At 40.6% G+C, this 22,329-nt stretch overlaps 2 protein-coding genes across 2 annotated transcripts; both read right to left on the reverse strand.

Moving 5' to 3' along the window:
* Nucleotides 1–1,830: 1,830 nt before the first annotated feature.
* On the reverse strand, nt 1,831–18,812 carry LOC143099915 (gamma-crystallin M3-like). The gene is made up of 5 exons (XM_076262827.1): nt 18,729–18,812; nt 3,579–3,863; nt 3,221–3,495; nt 2,806–2,869; nt 1,831–2,031 (listed from the first exon to the last, which is right to left on the reverse strand). Exons 1-5 carry the CDS (start codon nt 18,810–18,812, stop codon nt 1,831–1,833), a joined length of 909 nt encoding a protein of 302 aa, XP_076118942.1.
* A 2,530-nt stretch (nt 18,813–21,342) lies between these two features.
* Nucleotides 21,343–22,082, reverse strand: LOC143099916 (gamma-crystallin M3-like). The gene is made up of 3 exons (XM_076262828.1): nt 22,059–22,082; nt 21,706–21,948; nt 21,343–21,615 (listed from the first exon to the last, which is right to left on the reverse strand). Exons 1-3 carry the CDS (start codon nt 22,065–22,067, stop codon nt 21,343–21,345), a joined length of 525 nt encoding a protein of 174 aa, XP_076118943.1. The 5' UTR covers nt 22,068–22,082.
* Between the last annotated feature and the right edge of the window lie 247 nt (nt 22,083–22,329).

The raw sequence follows: 22,329 nt of genomic DNA on the forward strand, positions 1-22,329 counted from the left end.
TTCTTTTATATGGGTGGATTATCTGAGTTAATACTAAAGTTTGGTGAAAATGTCATGCAAATAGCCTCATTGGAAGTATACTTACTGAAAAAAAATGTTGACATGTTCAATACTTATTTTCCCCACTGTAACTAGTTTCTTAGAATTTTCTTGTTTCCTGTTTCTAGGTCACATGTTCCATGTTTTGTTATTTTTTCAAGTTAGCAGCGGTTATCTTAAACCAGCCACCTTTAAATATGCTGTATTCTTTCTTTCAGTGAAGCTAAAATCTCCAGTTGGTAAGATCTTTGAGGGGAGATCAGACCTCCACCAGGGCCAAATACAGTGTCTTGCAGCTCTATCCAAAGTCAAACTAAACTTATGGAGCTGGCCTCTTCCTTGGCCAATACTATACCAATGAAAGTTGTGAAAATTGAGCTGGTAGTTACTTAAACCTGCCTGACAAGCAGACACAAATATAACCTTGCAAAGTTTGTTAAAGATAACAGTCAGCAGAAAATGTGCACAAATCCCAGACATTTCCCTTGTGTCTACATTTTCTTTAATTTCCAGGTAAATAATGAAAACAATATTTCTATAAATAATATTTATTGTTATTTAAAGGAGACATAGAATGGAAACTATTTTTGCCTTGCTTTTGATGAATTAGGAGAGGTTGTGCATAACCAAAGAGCTATCATGAACATAAGGCATGGTTGTGCCCTCCTTCATATGAAAATCTAGAACTTCGAAATAGCCACTAAAACATGGGCGAATTAGAACAAAGCCTACATGTGATGTCAAATATCACAAAGCAATTATAGTCAATTGTGGTTGCCAAAGAGGGAGCCATTTAGTCAAAAGTAACATTTCAATACCTAGCCTAAATATAAGGTTTTAATTGGGCTTGTAAAATTGCAATTGAGTTTATCAAAGTTGAATATACTATTTTAACATCAGAGAACACAGTACAATACTCAATTAATCTATTATATGTCCCCTTTAAGGAACACTAAAGGAGTGAAGTAATTGTTTGTAAAAAGATACAACTTTTATGGAAATTGTACCGACAGAAAGTTGCTGTTACGTTTTTCCCTCAAATATTGTGTGTGTGTGTGTGTCATGTTTTAAGTAAGATAGAAGTTGTGTTTTATTGGATTGGAAATGAATATAAATCTCTCTTAGAAAAGTACAATTTTGTTGTGCTATATTCAGTGTTGATTTGCTACTTTCATTTATGTGAAACAATGAAACAGCCAATATGACCCCTGTGCAACATGTTTGAATAATCATACATAATGGTAGCTGCCTCTTAACTTTCCTTGCCCATGGTCATGATTGTGGTTATAGTTGTTCCGAGAAAGGTTAGCCCTGATATTCTGGCATTGTTAACCCCTTACTTTTATACCTGACAAACCTCAAAGAAACATTTCCCCCTATTTTTAAAGTCAGCCAGCCTTTGTTTTGATAATGCACAACCAACTGCCAGAGTCCCGTAGCAGATGAAAGAGCTGTTCAGTCTTGCAGAAGGGGCGTGTTCAGTTGGTGTAGGTGCGGAGTGCTCTTACCGGGCATAATTTGTGTTATCACAACTCATCCTGCTAGATGCCAGGGCGGAGTCCCAGAAAGCTAGTACTTTCCAGCACTGCAAGCAGACATAGTAGCCTCAGGCAGTGGCTTACACTGACCTTGTGCCCTCTGCGGAACGGTACCAGAAAGGTGTGAATGTCCGCTTGCTTTTTGGTCCATTTAGACTACAGTGTAGCCATTCTTTTTATCGGACACTGTCGAGGATTTGGCGCCGAGTCATTTTTCTGAATGGCATTTGTTTCAAATAGGCATTCAGAGGTTTCAGGTCAAAGATGGGTTTGAGACCGCCATCCTTCTTTGGAATGAAGGATCTGCTGTAAAACTCCCTGCTTCTTGCTTTGCCGCCAGCTCACTGATCTCCTGCCTCAGAGCGGCTACATGGTGAGGGGGAACTGGCGTGGGGCACACAAGTTGTGAAGCGCGGTGGAGGGCACATAAATTGTAGCTTGAAGCCCTTCGACACTATGCGCAGAACCCATTTGAGTCAGAATCCAAGGGCTCATTTAAGCAGCGAGTCGCTTGCATGGCGGCGCCCAACAGAGCAGAGTCGGACCTAGGGACCCACAGGGTCGTGGGTGGCCACATATGGGTTTATATGGGGACCCACAGGGTCGTGGGTGGCCACATATGGGTTTATATGGGGAAAGGGAAGTGTTTCGTTAAGTGGGGCTGCTTCATGCGACACCAAACTACCTAACGAGTTTTCGTTAGCCAGCTACGGCTGGAAATTGGCCGGTTTCATGTGTAATTGTCCGTCAGAAGAAAATATAAACATACATAGTCTATAGTCTTCATGTGATAAAGAAGTGATGGAATTAAGTTGCCTAATCCTATTTTATTGTATTGAATTGAGACCCAACAGAAATGCACATTTCTTGCAACACTTTTATTGTAATAAATGAGAACATTTTAAAGCTTTGGCATTGTGTTGAACATTGGCATTGTTTTCACGAGTCCGTGGCTGCTATAATGTATGAAACCACCAGATGTCGCTGTGTTTTCCTTGTCTTTCATGTTTCAAAGCTTCGGCACATTAGGGAAATATACCGAGCGGCGTTCGAGGCTTCATTTACCCATCACTAATGAGCAGATCCAGCCCTAAATTAGCAGAGAACAACTCCTAGGACATACAACACACTCAAACAGACATCCATGGCTCACACCCATGAATGCTGGTGAGCAGCAAGGCCCTTCTCTGATGCCATCTTGAGCCTTTTAATGGCTGACCAATCAGACCCAAGCAGGAACTCCACTTTGAGGTGTCAGAGTGCTATCACCAGCTATCAGAGGTGGTCGGGACCTGAAAACCGGAAAGGCAGAAGCACACAGACAGATGGCCAGAACATACTAGGGCCGTAACAATCTCTATTAGAAAATCTTTTTTGTGCTATCTTCAATGTTGATCTACTTTCATTCATGTCAGAATTTGCCTAAACTTTGAAACTCATGTGAAACAATGAAACGGCCAATATGACCCTTGTGCAACATGTTTGAATAACCAGTCAGGAGAATACACTTCCACTTGATTTATTTAAATGCCAGATGAACATTCATTATTTCTGTATTACTGCATGTAGAAAAAGAATAGTTTAAATCAAGCCGAAGCAGTTATTTGATACCTGTTAACATTTCTACAGATTTAACAGTTTACATGCATGAATCCATGATGCGCCTCATGCTCATGAACCTCATGTTGCTCATTCCCATCTCCCTGAAGCTTCTGTACTCGCCAGGCCTCATGTACATCATTCTGCCTCTGAAGTGGGGCTGCTCATACATGAGCCAGTGGCCATCCATAACATTGCAGGACTGGCAGTCAGACATACGGTAACGGTCCATGATGGAGTCACAGTCATCCATCAGCTCCATCATCTGTCCACCGAAGTTCTCCCTCTCGTAGATCCTCATTCTGAACTGTCCTCTGTGCTGTACAGACAAAAGTTCAATAAGCGTTTTACTCCAATAATTATCATTAATTATCAGTAGCATCTGACATGAAACTTATTTACCATGGGGATCATGCGGCAAGATCTGATGCAGTCGCTCATGCCCATCATGCGCATGTAGTCAGAGTACTCGCCCCTCTTCATGAAGTACTGGTTACCCATGAAGTTGGGACGGTCGTAGACCATGAAGCAACCGCTCTCCACCCTGCAGGAGTGGCAGCGGCTGAGGTAGGAGTGCATGTCAGGGCAGTCACTCATGCACTCATAGGAACGACCCTGGAAGTTCCTGTCCTCGTAGAAGATAATCTGTTCAAATAGGAAGTGAGAGATTAATAATAAATACCTTAACTAGTTTGTTAGATATGATTCATACATAATGGTAGCTGCCTCTAAACTTACCTTGCCCATGGTCATGATTGTGGTTGTAGTTCTTCCGAGAACAGTTAGCACTGATGTCCTGGCTGTGTTAACCCCTTACTTTTATACCTGACAAACCTCAAAGAAAAAGTGCCTCCTATTGTGTAAAGTCCTGACCTGGCAAAATGACATAGAGGCCCACATAAAGGTGAAAGGCTTTCACCACATTTCCATGGAAACCGATCTTCAGAAGACTTTACATTATTCAATGTGGACGTTTCAATTATGTCCATCCATTGCCTTATTTTCATATAATAGAAGGAATTATTTAGTAGGCAAGATAACAATATAGAGGCTGTGAATATAGTACAATGCAAACAATACATCATATTTTTATGATGTCATTTGCTCTGGTAATGGAAAGTATTGTGGTGTAATTGCTAATAGAAAGATTATTGATGCGTAGACATATTTAAGTTTGAGATTGTCTTGGGGCAAGACACAGTATTCAAATTTAAGTAATGAATGGCACTTTAATATAAACAGTCATATTTCAGGAATAAATTACCCTGATTATTAAGCCAAGTAACATGCTTTCCAGGATTGTTAGGATGATACCGTTAAAATTCATAAATTATACTTTTAATTGGTTTTGCAATGGTCATCTGATGATACTTATTGTAATATCTTGATAATGGTATCATTCGCTCTGCTATGGGCATGTACTGTAAGAACCACCAAATTGTCATAATGTTTGTCTGACTCATTTTGCCATGTCTCATAGCTCATTTAGCAGTTATCTTTCTTTCATTATTTTTCCTATGAACTAAGGAGAATCATGGATGACATATTCACAGAGAAAAAAACATGTTGGATTTTTATAATACTTGTGGAAAATGTTTCCAGCATGCACATGTCCAAAAAAAAAAGAAATCTAATCTTACAATGTGGCTATCGTTAGTGTTGGTGCGTAGGCTCCAAATAAAAACTGTAGAAAAACAAGACTGGAGATCACACAAAACAAGACTGGAGATCACAATCCAAAAATATCATCAAATAGTGATTTATTGTCCTCACCAGACTCCATAGAAAAAACAGCACGCACATGGACATTTGGTAACTTTGTCAGATTATTAAAATTGCTGGTAACTTGGTCTTGTAACTTTACCATATTCTCGGAGAATAGCCTTTCCTCTGGAAAAATCATTCTAGTCTTCAGAACCCCAGCTCCATGTTTTTCTTTTTAATCATTATGCAGGCCATTGAAAGTGACATTGAAAGAATGTTAGAGCATATGTCAACTGCAACCTGCTTTCATCCTACCGACTATAAAAAATACTTAATTCTGGCTTTATTACAGAGAAACTTGCAGTTATGACTGTAGTCTGCACTTCTGGAGTTCTGAAGTTCCATTCCTAAAAACATGGGAGTTGCGATTTTATATATGAGTGGGAAGTGGGAAGACTACTTATGCAGATCAAACGATTAAACAAATATAACCTTGAGTAAGATGTGCTTTTCGGAGCTAAGCAGTTGAGTACATATCACTAATTTGGTCTGTATAAGAAATCAGCAGTGTTGGTCATCTTACTTTAAAAAAGTAATTAGTTACAGTTACAAATTATTTCTGCCAAAAAGTAATTGAGTTAGTAACTCAGTTACCACACTGTAAAAGTAATTAGTTACTCAGCAAAGTAACTGACGTTAATTTTTATGTTCTATAACGCTATTACGTTCTATAACATCTTTAACGTCGAAGACATTTATATTAACTGATTGAAGAATAAAAACATACAGTATTTCAGAACAGTTGGCATTTATTTGAACTTAGATTGCAGCCTGCCATATGATATGCATAGAAATAAAAACATATACAAAATAAATATTGAAAATAAAATTCAAGTGCAAAATTAAGACACACAAATGTAAACTTGGGTAAGAAGAAACAAAGGAAAATCTAGCCATTAATTAGTGCAATTCTGTGTAACTGTACATTAGGCCTACTGCACAATAAACAGAACACTATCTTACTCTTAAATATTCCGTAAGGTAACGATTGTCAGAACGTGCAGTGAGACAGCGTGAGCATGGCATCCGCCCACCCAGCCATCATCGCATTTGCAACGGCGTCATCATTATCCCCATTCGTGCTCTCTCGCCAGGCAGCTGAGCTGATAAAGCCCAAGCTTGACACCTCGCGCTTCATTAAACCAAATTGTAGTAACGCGACGCTTTACATTCTCAGTAACGATAACGGCGTTATTCTTCTCCAACACACATCCTCTACATACTTACAGCACACTGCCCCCACCTACCCACACACACACTACACACACACACACACAGTCACTGTTCCACTCCCCTCCTGCCCACACACACATCTTCACTGTCATCACTCACATACATCATACATAGTACTCTGCTTACAATAGTAAGTCCCTTCACTGTACTTGCAGTACACTGCCCCCCCCCCCCCCCCTCCCCATACCTACATAGCACATTATTTCATCAGGAAGCTTCTCCAACACACATCCCCAACATACTTACAGCACACTGCCCCCCCCCCCCCCCAAATACACAGCACATTGTCTCATGAGGAAGCTTCTCCAACACACATATTGCACACTGCCCTCTCCCCACATACACAGCACACTATCCCATCTCCCCTGTCATCCCCCCAACACACACACCAAGACCCCTGGCAGTTGGGTTAGCCCCTTGAGCCGTGGATCTGCCCAAGGTTTCTTCCTTGGTAAGGGAGTTTTTCCTTGCCCCTGTTGCTCTTGGGTGCTCCTTGTTGGTGCCCCCCCTCCCCCCCCAATCCCAATCCTCCCCCACCTTTCTTTTGCAGCCCTTGTCACTTAATCTACTAAACCCCTCTTCTACTGCACTTTTTACCCCCCCATAAATGCACAAATAGGCTGACACCAGACATAATTTCACTGCATTTCTTACTTCCAGTAACTATATGCATGTGACAATAAACTTCCTTGTATCCTTGTACTTACCTTCGCCCTTCCTCTTGACCAACTGATCACAAGTAACTGAAACATCAAAGACAAATAAAAGATGAGATGCGGTGTGGAAAATGTAGTGGGCATTTGAGTTTCTGTGGAGGAATTCCTTTTCATCAAGGAATCCGATTCTGGCGAATGGCCAGACATAGACTGCTGGCTGAAGCTAACCAGCCCAGCCAGCCATTAATGCCACCCATGATATGCTGCCAAGATTGAATGGTCTGCGAGCCTGCCTAGGCCACCTTGGCCAGTCATTCAACTGCCTACCAATTTTGGCTTTGAAGTCATAAAATAATGTCAAAATGGCAGCATGTTTGAAATATTCCACCACTGAGCTACCAAATAAAACCACATAGTTGTTCTTCAATCTGATTAATCTAAGTGATCCCAGGCAAAGTGGCAAAGACGGGAACCTTAGACAACAAGTTTAGATGCTGGAATTAAAAGCAGAAGTGCACAAGTGAACTCAGAATGAAAAGGTTTGGGCAGCAGAAAAGAGTTTCATAGGTGAACCTGTATTTTCATCATGAGTGATCAAACTTCCCAGTGCATGTTCTATATGCATCTCTTATCACAAGTATCCCAGACCAGTGGTTTGTTTACTGAAAACATGGCTGAGTAACAAACATAGTCACATTAAACAGGGACCATTATTTTGAATTTTGTCATTTGTCGACAGTCATCACATTGGTTGCTAGGCAATGCTTTCAGGAAACACAGTGTTACTTAACAGTCACTGCTATTGTCATGGAAGAGGAAGATGACAGCTGTTGATGTGTTATTTTTATTAACCAGCAGAGGTCATCGTAGAGCAAGCTGTCCAGAGTGTCAAAAACTCATTTGGGGGATCATTGTCTGAGTTCCTGTTTCTCCATGGGATGCATTTGTTCACCCTGTCTGAACAACAATTCCACATCCTCAAAAAAAGGTATTCAGAAGTCAAGTGATTACTGTCAGTTGTCATTGGTTGTTTCCATCAGTTGTCATTGCTCCATTAAAATTCAAGAAAGTTATGGAAGCAAAATCCAGAGGTTAACATCCTAAACTGAAAGAAAATGGTGCAAATACAAACTTCAGATCCACTATGAAATCCATAAAGAGATGCTCTGCACATACATGTATAACTATGAAATATGCAAAGCAAGACAGTCTTTCTTCTCTAACATTATCAGTAGAACAAATAACACTTTACTATTTTCAACCGTTGAGAAGTTAACAAATTCCCCATTCACATTTAGCACCTGAACCTCTCTTTGCATCTTTTTTTAAAGGTAAAATTGACATAATCAGACTCAACACATCTTCTCAATTACTAACTCAACATCCAGAACTTCCAGCTATAAAGGGAGGGAAACTTGACTTCATGTCAGAGTTCAGCTTGATAGACTATGAAACTCTTGAGAAAATGGTACATAATCTCAGCTCTTCCAGATGTGGCTTAGACATTCTGCCTACCAAATTTCTTCAAAACTGTTTTTCACCTTATAGCGGCAGATGTCCTTGACATTTTAAATGCATCATTGCTGTCTGGCATTTTCCTAAGTCCCTGAAAACAGCTGTTGTAAAGCCCCTTCTCAAGAAGAATAACCTGGATGCCCCCATGCCAAACAATTACAGGCCCATATCCAATCTACCTTTTAATGGCAAAATTATTGAAAAAGTAGTCTTTAATCTACTAACCACCTTCCAGAGGGAGATACAACAACACATATAGTAAAACCAGTTCAGAGAAATAGGAAGACCCTGTAAATAGCAGCAGTCGAATGTAAAATAAAGATACAGGACCCACCAGAATTATTGGCACCTTCGGTAAAGTTGACTAAAAACAGGTATAAAAAGTAATCTTTTGGCGATTTATTGTACTCTCACAATGAAAACAATGAGGAAATATCCACCCTTGAAGGGAAACAAATTTATTCTGAGAAAAAGGAAAATCTCATAAAGAAATACATATATTTCTTCTATATTTTTGCATATGTGTAGATGAATCAGAGATGCACACATTTTTTTAATTATTACACTAAATGCACTATGACAAAATTTCTGTCAAGATCGCATTTCAAAACACAACTGAGTGATGACATCATAAAAGGGAAGAATATATTTAAAGAACATTTACCTTATATATTTAAATGTGTAACATTTACCTTACTTTTATGTTGCTCAACTTTAGACAGAACCTAATATCTGTTCCTAAATGTGCAGGCCTACATAAAGTTCTACTATGGAGGACATAAGGTATTTCTTTTGTGCTCTTTATTATGACCGCTGCTTTAATCGCCCCTCTCTTCAGTAAAGACGTTCAGAACTGCACCAAATTTTATGTGTATGATTAACCTGACATTCTCTGGGGTAGTGTTGTCACGATACCAAAATTGTGACTTCGATACGATACCTGCCATAAATATCACGATGCTCGATACTAAAACGATACTACGGCGAAATCCTAAGATATCTGGAGAAGAAAGGACTCATACCTCCTCCAAGTGTATGGAGTCATTTGTGTTGAATTCGGTGCACTTTTGTAGTGTGCAGGTCAATTCTGGTTTCTAAACTTCTAAACTTCCTACATAATTATTATTTTTTTATAGTCAGTAAAATAGTAGACCTACTTTGTGTGATTAAGTCCTTTATTGTTTGTTATAGTTCATTTACATTGTGTTGTGTTTTGGCAATAAAGTAGCTTTAAATAGCCAAACTAGGCTAGATCAAGGTCAGTGTTGAAATTACTGTATGCAAATCACTGAATGCTAAGCAGAGAGGCCTAATCTTTAGGCCATCTGATGTACAGTATAGGCTACCCTAGGCCTTCCCGTGTTCATGGGATTTCTTTGACAGTTGCAAAGGGGAAAATGTGAGGATAGTCTTCTTTGCGCCCAGTGTACAAGTACGAAGTTCCAACCACTCAGGTCTTCGTCAGATAGGCCTACACCATTACCTGTTGCAATATATCTGTGTGCATTCCTACATTAGGCTACGTCTATTTCTTTGATAACATGATTTGCTACCACGTACTGTAACAATAAGCCGCTATTATTATTAGGACTCAACACGCTTTGGTGGTATGCTGTGGGCTTTAATTAGCGGTCTACATGCCATGACAAATATTACCAGTAGTACTGACCGAACATAGATCGTTTACAAGTTATGGTAATGTTATTCTGGCGTGAACATTGCGCTTTCATCACGTTAGCACCCTATGATTACAGCTCGTTATGTCTTGTCAAAATGATTACAGCTCGTTATGTCTCGTCAAAAATTCATTGATGAAGGAAGGTTCGCTTTATCCCAGAGAACCATACTCGTTTCACTTAGGCTAGACTAAAACATAAGAGAAGAACTTGGCACTAACCATGTAGTCGTGTTTTCTATAGCATATTCGTTAACCTGTCGTTCTTTGAACTCTTTAAAAATGTTGGGATATGTCTGCGAGGTGTTTAGCCAAGTTCCATGCGTAGCCTACTGCTTTTAAATGACTTTGAAACATATTTTACAAACGGGCCTCTGTGTACCTGATGACTTGCCTTCACTATTCGCGATGTATCCGAAATAGTTGCAGATTTCACTGCACCTTTTGTTTAATCCACAAGGCCTAGAACTGTCGGCAAAGAACTATGTTGACGTTGGCTGCGCACTAACTAACTCAGAGCTGCCTGCTTGACACGCCCACTTGCCTAGATGCGTGCAAGGAGCAGTGAGAGCAGCAGTTCACACAGACACAGAACGTTATTATTTTAATAAAGTATCGATTCTAAAAACGTCTGAAATCGTATCGTTTTTTGCGTGAAGGCATCGTGATACCTTTTTAGTATCGATACACCGTGCAACACTACTCTGGGGGTATGCCACGTTTCGTAGAATTTCATCCATGGGGGGGGGTCTAAAAAATTAAGTTATGTGTACATTTAGTGACTCTACACTCATTGGCCTGTAGATGGTGGTGCACACATATACACATGCACACACACACACAGGCACCCACATACTATCGGTATTAGAACGGCTGATACATAATTACAAATTCAGTAGGATTAAAAGAAAGCCAAAATAAATATTCATCATCATCATCATGGCTGCATTTCCAGTATTGGCGATAAGTAGTCGTTTGTCCACTAGATGGCGCATCGTTGCAGTGAGACGTAATTTTGTTGGAAGTTAATCTAAAGTGGGTTAGAAAGACATATGCTTCCTACAAGGACAAGACTGTAGGCTACAGTAGTTTACCAGAGAACGTCTAAGGGTAGGATGATTTCTGCATGAAATGTAATTCCCATTTCCTCTTGAAGCCGAAATGAATCTGAGAATGTTTATCGGACATGCTTGTTTTTTACTGCAGGTAGGCTACGTTAATCCTATCAATAGCAGAACGTAGGTAAAATAATGTTACCGTTAGCATGGTTGAGTGATGGAGGCCAATTTGATTATTGATGTATTTGTAGAAAACCATAAATGCGTTTATAGGCTACCAAGCAAATCGATAACAGCACTAATTGTATCTTTCGACTGTCATCTCATTTGCTTATGACCATAACCTAGGCTACTAACAGGAGCTAAGTGAGTTAGCCACAACACGTTCGCTACGTGATGGTTTTTTAATGGAAAATATATAGGCCTAGGCTACCTGAAAGATAACCTGTCTATGATCCCATGATGATCTACATCTCCATTTAAACCAGATGTTTTAGAGCGCACGTTGAGATGTATTCAGGGCAGGGCTGTACCTACACATATTTGTTGCACGTGCTACAAAAATCATTCTTTGCGATGGATGATTTAGTACCAACGTTACACCGGTCAGATACAGTTTTGCCTATGGCTATTCCGTGAGACTGAGGCGCTTTTTGTTTGTTCGAAGTGCGTGTTTAGGGTGTGAGAGGGGAGTCGATGTGCTTTGATTCCAGCTTGGTAGTTGTAGTCTATGCGATTAAAAAACACGTGTGTGTGAAGTATCCAAACAATGATAACGCTTTCATTATGGCTGCTTTAGCCACAGACCTTGAGTTACTGTACAGTGGGTTGGGTTCCATTTAGAAGTGTCCACTTCATTCGCCCTTTCCGTGATTCACAGCTACGTGAAATGTATTACTACTGATATGCAAAACTATTAACTTTTCGCCAAGAGGTGGCAGCTTGATACTGTAAGGTGTAAGCCATTGGTTCCAACGGAGATTTTATTTGGGTCGCCAGCATAGCCTGGTGACAATTTGTGTTGTGTAATAGGCCTAGCATAGGGCCTACCTTATATAGCTTATAGTTTGTTAACAGTCACGGTTTTGTCATGCAATGTCTATGCATTTTTGCATTTAGAATAGCTCTAAAACCGGGGGGCGAACACGTCGCAGGGGGGGCGCCAGTGCGTGGATATCTCAATCGCAAAATTAAACAATATTTCTATCGGGCGCCTACCATGGACTAGGCTGGGTGAAAATCAAAAGATTGCGTCAAAAGATTGAGCTTAACCATGGACCTCATGGTTGCAAAATGCAAGGGAACATGAATCAGCATATTATTTGCACAAACAATAACGGAGAGTAGCTCTTCAACTTTGCCCGTTAAAATGTGTATGAACAGTCTCGCAACGCATTTCATGAAGGCCCTTTTGGACATGTCAGTTATTTGCACCACTGGGTAAAACGGCATTTTGTTTTAGACTACTGGTATTTAATTTGTGCATTGACAATAAAGCTGAATATAATTTGAACTAGATGACTAAACCTATGCATATGTAGAAGAAGAAACATTCACAAAAATCCATGACATGACCTCTCTTCTTGATAGCTGTTGAAAACTGCATGGAACTGACAGGGATTGTTTTAGTTTAATAATAAATAAATAAATACATTATGCTGCTACCTTCTGCTTTTCCCAAATACAATGTAGCCTACAGGTGTACCTTTCATCAGTCCAGTTGCAATGGATGGACTATGATGAACTGCCCTACTTGTGATTGTTTAGAGATTTTAAAGGTTTTATAACAATGTTACAGATTTTTTGGCCCAGAAACAAATCTATTCACCTTTGCAGCGCCAGTAGGCTACTTTGTGTGCGGAATGTGTGCAAACACACATTCCAAACAAGCATACACAAAAGTTTCAAGAGTGGGGGATGGAGTAGAAGATGGAGACAAATTCATTAATATGATTTATTTTCGCGGAATGGATGTGCAGGACTGAGCGGCGGTCATATTTTGTACCGCTACGCGGTACATCTAGTTATGAAACATGCCACAATCAGAGCACTTGACAAGAAAACATTGGGCTATTATAGGCTTCAACACCACCACCAAGCCATATGAAACAATGTCAAATAACATAACTTCGATACATTTTATGGGCATATAGGTGAACACAAAATACAAAGCTTATTTTATAGCCATATACTGGCATGAAAACGGGTCAGGGGTGAAAAAGGTGAGAAGGTCACGCGAAGTGGGAAATGGCCGTTTCATAGCAAAACAGGCGCGAGTGACATTGTTGCCAATAGTGCATAGCTTCCATGGAGTATGAAGTTGCCTAAAACCAGAGATTTATGAAGAAAACAAACTACAAAATGACTAATTTTTACAAAAAAATACTTATTATTTCTTCTTTTTGGCTTGGGCCTAAGTGTGAAGGGGCCCACTTGCTCCCACTTGGCAACATGCTTCAGCCTGGCCCTCCTCTCCTCCTCAGTAATCTACATGAGTTTTCTTTCTTTCTTTCTTTATTTCTTTGTGCCTGAAGTTATCAGACATTTCTGAAGATTTCATAGGTCTAATGGACACTTCATAGTAGACTATTAGAATAAGTCTGAATATTTGTTGGACCAAACCAGGTAATAAATAAACTTGGGTAGGGTAGACTAGGCTTTAATTTGTAAAATTGGTTTGAAATGTTTTAACCTGCAGCTAGGCTACTTACAGATTGTGGCATTGTGCTATAGTGTGTCAGGCCACTGAGCGTTTCTTAAAAGACGGCATTACCATGTCAAACACTGTTTTTGTCTCTGAACTCGACAAAACGCACCAGCCCAGTTTAGGAGCATTTAATTCAACTATTTAGTTATTCACATTAGCCTTTGCTATACTGATAAAGTATGCCTATTTGCTTCACCTTTTGTCGATCTAGATGGCTCAAACTGCACGTATTCTTCATCAAATGAACTCGTTATGTCTATATTTCTGTCCAATATCGCTAACTTTAACAACAGCCTACGTTGCTACACTCAACGTCTTTTTCTGACAGAAGTTGAATGTTTCAACTAGCCCACCTGTGACATCAATAAGCATCTCTCCTCGCCGGGCTCACATTCCAGCTGACATTTCAGACGCATATATCTGTAGTCACACAGACAGGGAGGCCAGCGCAAGCGTTCTGTTCGTGTTGCATCCGCGGCAAAATTGAGCTTCCACTGTTAAATAGGCTAAATGCATAGGGGCTGCATTCACATAATCGTTGTTTTTAATTGGGCTCTTGTCTTACAACGCACCAAGATGCGTTTGCGTCTGCGCGTGATTTGTAAACTCAGTTGTAACCCCATACCCCCCCCCCCCCCTACAATATTTTCTCATCGGATCTGCGCGAACCACATAAGTCCCCTATTTTGGATTCAAAACAGCCTTAAGCACATAAATAGGCCTTAAGCACATAAATAGGTCGTTTCGCGCAATTTCTTCTAAAAGTGCCAAATTTGGCACAGATGTAGCTCAAGTTATACCGAAATGATCTAGCTAGGGCGCCGGAGCCACAGACCCTCGGAGCCAAGATGGCAGCCAATCCAATATGGCCGCTGCCCGAAAAGGGTTTCGACTAGCTTTTAACCACGAGCTACAAATACAAACTTGATGTCTTTTTCAACTTAATTGATCATGGGAAACACATAGGAATGTTTATATTTATGACCCAGTATATCTGTCTTAGCCACATTCAAGACAAGGTGGTTGTTTCTGCACCAAGTCACAAAGTGGTCCACCAGTTGCCTGTATTCCGTCTCCTCACCATCATCACTGACACACCCAACAACTGCAGTCTGTGAACTGTCTGAGAACTTCTGCAGGTGACATGACTCAGAGTTGTACTGGAAGTCTGAGGTGTACAGTTTGAAAAGAAAAGGAGACAACACAGTCCCTTGTGGTGCTCCTATGCGACTGACTACCTGTTCAGACACACACCCTTTCATTCTCACAACCTGTGGTCTGTCAGTCAAGTAATCAGTAATCCATTAAGTTGTGGAGGTGTCTACTTGCATCCTTCAAAGCAAAGCTTGTCACATAGCAGCATAGGCTGTATGGTGTTAAAAGCACTTGAGAAATCAAAGAACATGATCCTCACAATACTGCCAGCCCCTGTCAAGGTGAGAGTGTGTTCTATGAAGCAGGTAGATTAAGGCATCCTCCACAACCACCTCTGGACGGTATGCAAATTGTAATGGGTCCATGTAGTGGTCACCTGTGGTCTCAGAAGATGACCAACAACAGTGTTTAGCCAACTACTTCCTTTCCTACCAACTTCCTTCCTAACCAGGTGTACTTTTTTCTATAAGTGTTTTGTTCTTATGACTACAATTGTGAGAGAGACGATGAGAATTCATGAGAGAGCAAACAGTTACCCCACCTTCTGGCAGGTGCAGGACAAATTAAAACTTACTCAATTGAAAAAATATAATGTCCACAACACTGCTTTTGACTCCCATATATTTAATGCACATCAGGCAACGTTTCGACCCTGCTGGGTCTTGTTCAGGCAAAAATTCATGAGAGCGACCATGAGAATTCACTGTTGTTATTTTTATGTTATTGCTGTTTTTTTGATATGCTAAGCAAACCTTTGAAGAGTTTTGGACAAATTGACTATATTATTCTTTTAACAATTTGACAAACTATAAATATTGCCTTGCAATAATAATTATGTCTTATTCTTTATATGATTACATTTCGAAATGTATTCACCTGTGGTACACTGAAAGCATTCCACTTTTATAAGGAAATTAATCCACCTTGAGAATAACCTTCAAAGTTGTGGTAAAAAAAGATTTTCAAACAAAGTCTTGAAAAGAATACAGGTTCCAGACTTACACAAGCATATATATAAATATGCCAATGGACTTCCTGTGGTCAATAAACTAAAAATAGACACAACATCCTCATTTGTAGCGCATTTGGTTCAAAATTTGAAGCCAAAACCCTTTTTCGGACAGCAGCCATATTGCATTTAGGGAATTTGGGGGGTCCTGATATACCCAATCATAAATGTAAGTATTCCTATGGGTTTCCCCATCATCAAAAAAGGTCAAATAGACATCAAGTTTGTATTTGTATCTCATCAGGCTCCAAAGCTATAGCCGAATCCCTTTCAGGCGAAAACCATTTTGGATTTGGCTGCCATGTTGGTCTCAGGGACCATTGGCTCGGGCGGCCTGGCTAAATCATTTCATTATGCCCTCAGCTGCATCCGTGCCAAATTTAGTGCTTGTAGATTAATTTGCACAAACAATGGGGTGTAAGGCCCCATACTACAGCCAAAACTGCTTTTTTGGACAGCGGCCATATTAGAATTGGAGGAATAAGGGGTCCAGATGCACCGGGTCATAAATATTAACATTCCTATGTATTCCCCATGATCAATTAAGCTGAAAAAGATATCAAGTTTGTATTTGTAACTCATGTAGTTCAAAAGTTATAGCCGGAACCCTTTTCGCGCAGCGGCCATATTGGATTATGCCGCCATCTTGGCCCCAAGGGCCGCTGACTCCGGCGCCCTAGCTAAATCATTTCAGTATGACCTAAGCTACATCTGTGCCAAATTTGGCGCTTTTAGATGAATTTGCGCGAAAATGTGCTTAAGGCCCCCCACTACGTGGAGAGCCTAGGCTCTAGAAACGGCCACAAAAACCACTTGGGCTAACCTGGCCCATAAAAACATAACAAACTGTTCCAGCAAATCACCGATGAGATGCACGTTTGGGAGGGTTCCAATTGCACAGAAGGGAGGGAGAGGGTGTAGCGAGCTAGCTCTCTGTTTTGAACGTCAACAGAAGTGACATCTACTTATAGGGAGGGAAAGTGAAAACCAGCGCCCCAAGTGGTTTCGTTCCTATCGAAGAGCAGCTCCAATGTTAAGTCCTAGTTTTCAAAAAAATATTATGAAGCCAAATGAGCAAAGTTAGCCATCAAAAATATTTTTCAGTGCGTTGTAACACCCACTAAAAGATAGACTGGAGTGGTCTATGGACTCTGAGGCACTTTACAAGAAAGGACAAATCCTGAAAGAAGGATCTGTTACTTTCTATGGCGACTAAGGTTGTTCAACATCTGCTACAGATGCTACAGGTTCTACCAGTCTTAAATGGAGTGCCATTTTTATGCAGTGGTGTGCTGGGGATGTGGCATGAAAGGGATGCTATCAGACTAAACAGGCTTATTAAGAAAGCCAGCTGTGTCATAGGGGGTGAAATTCAGTTGGACTTAATGAAGGTGGTGGCAGAGAGGAGGATGCTTCACAAGCTGATGAGCATCCTGAACAACACCTCTCATTACCTAAATGATAGGCTTGTTGAGCTGAAGAGTACCTTCAGCGGCTAGCTAATCTCCCCCAAATGTTCCTCTGAGAGACACAGGAGGTCATTCCTTCCGAAGGAAATCAAACTGTACAACTTTTCATCTCTTTGCTGCAGTGATATGGCTGATGACTGATGTGATCTGACTTTATTGTCTTACTTAATTTTTTTCTTAAACTGATTTTACTTTTGTGTTTGTGTTGGTTTACATGCACAGGAGGGTTTTTTATGACAGTCAAATTTCCTTCGGGATGAATAAAGTATTTCTTATCTTATCTTGTTGACATCGGTCATAGTCCGTTGTAAATGAAATGATTAAATGCTGATGTCATGTCTTTGGTTTAACTGCCTATACTTTTATTTTAATTACTAGTTATACAGTCATCTCTCAAAATGTTCAGTTTTTTTGAATGACATTTACCATAAATTCTCTGTGTCAAGGCTGTGAGATGGCAGTGTCAGAGTGGATACATGTGCCCAGTGCTTTTACACCTGTCTGGAGGTGTATCATCTACTTGTGTCTTCTGTCAGGTAAGAAATCTGCAGATATCTACTATGGTTGTTTGCTTCAGTTTTGACTAATATGGAATGGGTTTGATGAGATAAATATTTGTGCCTTGATATGACCAATTGGTAAAGAAGAACCTTTTTTTTTTGCGACCCACTTCTACCTCAACTCCTTCTTTTCATGCTGTGTCTGACTTTATCAATGTTATGTTGTCACTGATGCCTGCCTGCCTGCATTGTTCTGTATACAGTGCCTATAAAAAGTATTCACCCCCCCCCCTGCAATAATTTGCATAATTAGGAAAAAATTAAGGTGAGCAAGTATAGGATAGGAAACCCATCTTAGGCCTACTACGTCATAGCAGCGTTTTGCAGGGCCAGTGAGACTCATAAAATCTGACTGAACGAGGGGTCTGGGGAACACCTGCATGGGCAACAAGTACGCACCTGATAACTACAGTCCATCAAACGTGCCTGCATTTCGTTGAATGGCAGCCTAAATGATAATCTGCCATTCACATGCCTTTTGTGTGCTCCTGCAAACTACAGTAGTCTCATTTTCATTTCATTTTCTCTGGCTAGGCCTTCTTTCTCAACAAATATCGGGCTAAGCAGTGAGGTCATGAAAAGGCTATCAATGAACAGAAAACCGACCGTGTTGGCTAACATAATTTATTAAATACTCCTGTTATTGTCGTCAAGCCTTTTCAGCGGCTTCTGCTTATGATGATTTGGTCTTTTGAATTCCTTTGGCTTGCAGCTGCCTTGCAATGCAATCGTACATCAACGTGTCTCTTGCCGTTCCCTTCATGTGTTCCATCACGACGCTGTCTGCCCTCATGGACAGTAGCTCCGTGATGTCTTCGTCTTTCCTGGTCGGCATTCTTGAAGATTTTCTGGACAGCACTATGCCACTCCATCATGACCCTGGCATTTAAGTGCTCCCGCCACATGGACGCACGAAAGAAACGTCATCGACACGCCCTAACGTGGTGTGAATTTTAACCGCATGTTAACCGCTTAGTTCAGACACAGCTCATTTACATAATGTCCGGAGAAAATACTAAGAGCAGTAGAACAGCTGGCTAAGTTCGGACTTCCATATGACTGTTATGTTGTTCAGATATAACATCCGCAGAACCTCCGATCTTACACGTATGTCTGAAAGCCCTGTGTCAGTAAGTTCGTCCAGGTCACCTGTGGCTTCTTCAAAAACACTCCAGTCTGTACAGTCAAAACAGTCTTTCTGCTCCTCCTTCGCTTCATTTGTCCACTTTACTATTCTGATTGCAGGCTTTGCAGATTTTAGTTTTCGTTTGTAAGTGTGAATGAGATGAATCAAGCAATGATCAGAGCAACCAAGAGCCGTGCGGGGAATAGAGTGGTTTGCCCCTTTAAGGACTGTGTAGCAGTGATCCAATGTTTTATTGTCTCTGATGGGACAGTTAATGTGCTGTCTGAATTTCAGTAATTAATCAGGTTTAATTTAGCTCTGTTAAAATCTTCCATAATAATGAGCAATGAGTCCAGATATTTGTGTTCTGAAAAGTTTACCAGATCGGTGAGAGTTTGCAGTGCATCACCCACGTCGGCTTGGGGTGGAATGTAAACACCGACCAGAATAAATTAAGAGAACTCCTGCGGTGAATAGAACGGCTTACTGTTCAGAAAAAGTGATTCCAAGTTTGGGCTGCAGTGTTTTCTAAGAAATGTGACCAACCTTCATTTATGTAGAAGCAGATTCCATCTCCTTTCGTCTTCCCTGATAGCTGTTTTTGCCAATCTGCACGATGTAAACCGATCCCGGGTAGATCTATTGTCAGGAATGAGTTCACTGAGCCAGGTTTCAGTGAAGCAGACGGCAGCAGATCGAGCAAAGTCCCTGTTTGTCTTGTTCAGAAGAAGCAGCTCATCTATTTTATTGGGTAGGGACCGAATGTTCGCCAAATGCATTGCTGGAAGAGGCAAACGAAATCCTTGGTGGCGAAGTCTCACCAGCGCACTGGCGCATTTCCCCCGTCTGCGTTTCCTTCGCCCATAAACAGCGACTGCTCCTCCGATCAAAAGTTCGATGTTCCTTTCTGGATCGATGAAGTTAGGTGAAATTGTTTCTGGAGTTTGTTGTATGATAGAAAACAGTTCCTCTCTGCTGAAAATAATCCAGTTTGCATGGCTAGTTTCCACCAAAATAAACAAAAACAATACAAACAAGAGAAAGCGTTGTACCGAGGCTCTCATCTGCGGCACCATCTTGGATTCAAAGCAATTAAAATGGAAATGATTGTGTTTACTCTTGTTCACATAAATATTTTTGTTCCTGTTACGTTCATTCTGATTTTTCCCCCCCATTCAAACATTGCAGAACAACCCAAGAAGTAGCCATAGACAATGATAGAGTTGTCGTCAGGAAAACTAGACCATGGACGAATTCCCAGAGAAAATAAGCAAAATTTTTTGGGCAGACACATCTTTAATATCATCCTATGCAAGGCAGAAGGGATTGCAGTACACAGTGGAGGGGATATATTTAAAATATCAAAATCAACAACAAATGGGGGACGATTATTATTCAGGTTAAAGCCCATCAGGCAGGCTACACCAGACACACAACTGAAGTGTTACTTTCAAGAAGCATATGCTGTAATTATTAGCTTCCATAATAATTAATTTCATTGAATAAAATCATTAGCTAAAGGGATAAATGTAATTGTAATGTAAAATCTTTCTCAACATTGGTCATCGCAGCTTTAAAATCTGCAGTGATACCGTTCAGTGGTTGGCACTATGGCTAGTGACACCTTCACTAACACTGTAGGCCACAGTTACTACAATGAATGAGTGAATAAATTAACAAATAAGTCCAATATATAATGTGTGTGTGTTGTTTATAGCCAGCATTTATATAGGCAAAATGTAATGTTTCTGTAAAATTATGTTACCAGGTTACTGTGCCCATGTTGGTGACGTCTCTTTGGTTGAGGCTTCGGTTTTGGAAAAGGGAAAAATCACACATCTCCTTTCTGGATATCGGGTGTCTGTATTACAAATCCCATAGACACAGTGTTTCAGCATGTTGCTGATTGTCCAAACTTTGACAAAATTCCTTGGATATAGACCATTGCTAATGTAGGATTGGACTATAACCGTTCTGGAGCGGAATTTTGTAAAAGGTCCATTATAACTATGACTTGCATATCTATAATGATTCCAGTAGTCACAGGAGCTATGGAAAAACGATGGACATGAAAAGGCAAAAAATAGTTAAATAAGTGTAGGTGTCCATTGGATGTGTCCACAGTATTTCACTATGTTTTGCCTTTTTATTAATTCAGAGAAATGAATAAAAGACTTGAGAAGAATTTTCATTTTTTGAAAATGTTTAATAAATGCTTACTGACATCTAAAGTATCCTTTTAGTTATAGAGGGAGTGCATGATACGCCTCATGCTCATACACTTGAATCCCATGTTCCTGAGGTTTCTGTACTCTCCAGGAGCCATGTAACTCATTCTGCCTCTGAAGTGGGGTTGCTCGTACATGAGCCAGTGGCCATCCATAACATTGCAGGACTGGCAGTCAGACATGCGGTAGCGGTCCTGGATGGAGTCACAGTCATCCATCAGCTCGTGCATCTGACCACCGAAGTTCTCCCTCTCGTAGATCCTCATTCTGAACTGTCCTCTGTGCTGTAGAGTATAGATATGAAAGTTCATGAGGCATTTCTCTCAACACTTAATGATAAAAACTCAATCATCAGTGGTTTCTAACATCTTTACCATGGGGATGCTGCGGCAGGATTTGATGTTGTCATTCATGCCCATCATGCGCATATAGTCGGAGTACTCGCCCCTCTTCATGAAGTACTGGTTACCCATGAAGTTGGGACGGTCGTAGATCATGAAGCAACCGCTCTCCACCCTGCAGGAGTGGCAGCGGCTGAGGAAGGAGGACATATCGGAACAGTCGCTCATGCACTCATAGGAGCGACCCTGGAAGTTCCTGTCCTCGTAAAAGATGATCTGAAAAAGATAATTGTTGGTCAATACAGGGATGAACACACTGAATTGCACAAGCTATTATTTGTAATTGAAGTCATGCCAAGATGGGTTGTGTCTATTAAGTCACTCACTTTTCCCATGGTTATTGACCTGCGAGAGATTCCTGCATCAACTGCCTGTGTTCACCCCAACTTTTATACATGACATGGTCTGTCGCCCCCCATTGTGTGTAAAAGCCTGACCCAGCAACACACCATTGAGTGCTATATGGTGTCAAAGTGCTTTTGTTTCATGTTTCCATGTTACTACAGGCCCTCATTTTAGCCCCTTTAGGTGTAGCCTCATAATTGTAGAAAGCACCCATTGCTCACCTGGTACACCTGACTCTAGGTTTACCTGATT

The sequence above is a fragment of the Alosa pseudoharengus genome, unplaced genomic scaffold, assembly GCF_046254945.1.
Source record: "Alosa pseudoharengus isolate Yale_2024_CS ecotype anadromous, Long Island Sound unplaced genomic scaffold, YU_APseudo_1.1 YU_APseudo_1.1_scf_3, whole genome shotgun sequence".
In the NCBI taxonomy this organism is placed as follows: domain Eukaryota; kingdom Metazoa; phylum Chordata; class Actinopteri; order Clupeiformes; family Clupeidae; genus Alosa; species Alosa pseudoharengus.

Coding starts and splice junctions, on each gene's coding strand:
- LOC143099915 (XM_076262827.1), bottom strand. CDS start 18,812: ATGCCGACCAGGAAAGACGAAGACATCACGGAGCTACTGTCCATGAGG. Junction 3,864..18,728: donor TGGAACACATGAAGGGAACG/GCAAGAGACACG, acceptor CTAACAAACTAG/TTAAGGTATTTATTATTAAT. Junction 2,870..3,220: donor CGCATCATGGATTCATGCAT/GTAAACTGTTAA, acceptor TCCGGTTTTCAG/GTCCCGACCACCTCTGATAG.
- LOC143099916 (XM_076262828.1), bottom strand. Junction 21,616..21,705: donor CCTGCCGCAGCATCCCCATG/GTAAAGATGTTA, acceptor TATACTCTACAG/CACAGAGGACAGTTCAGAAT.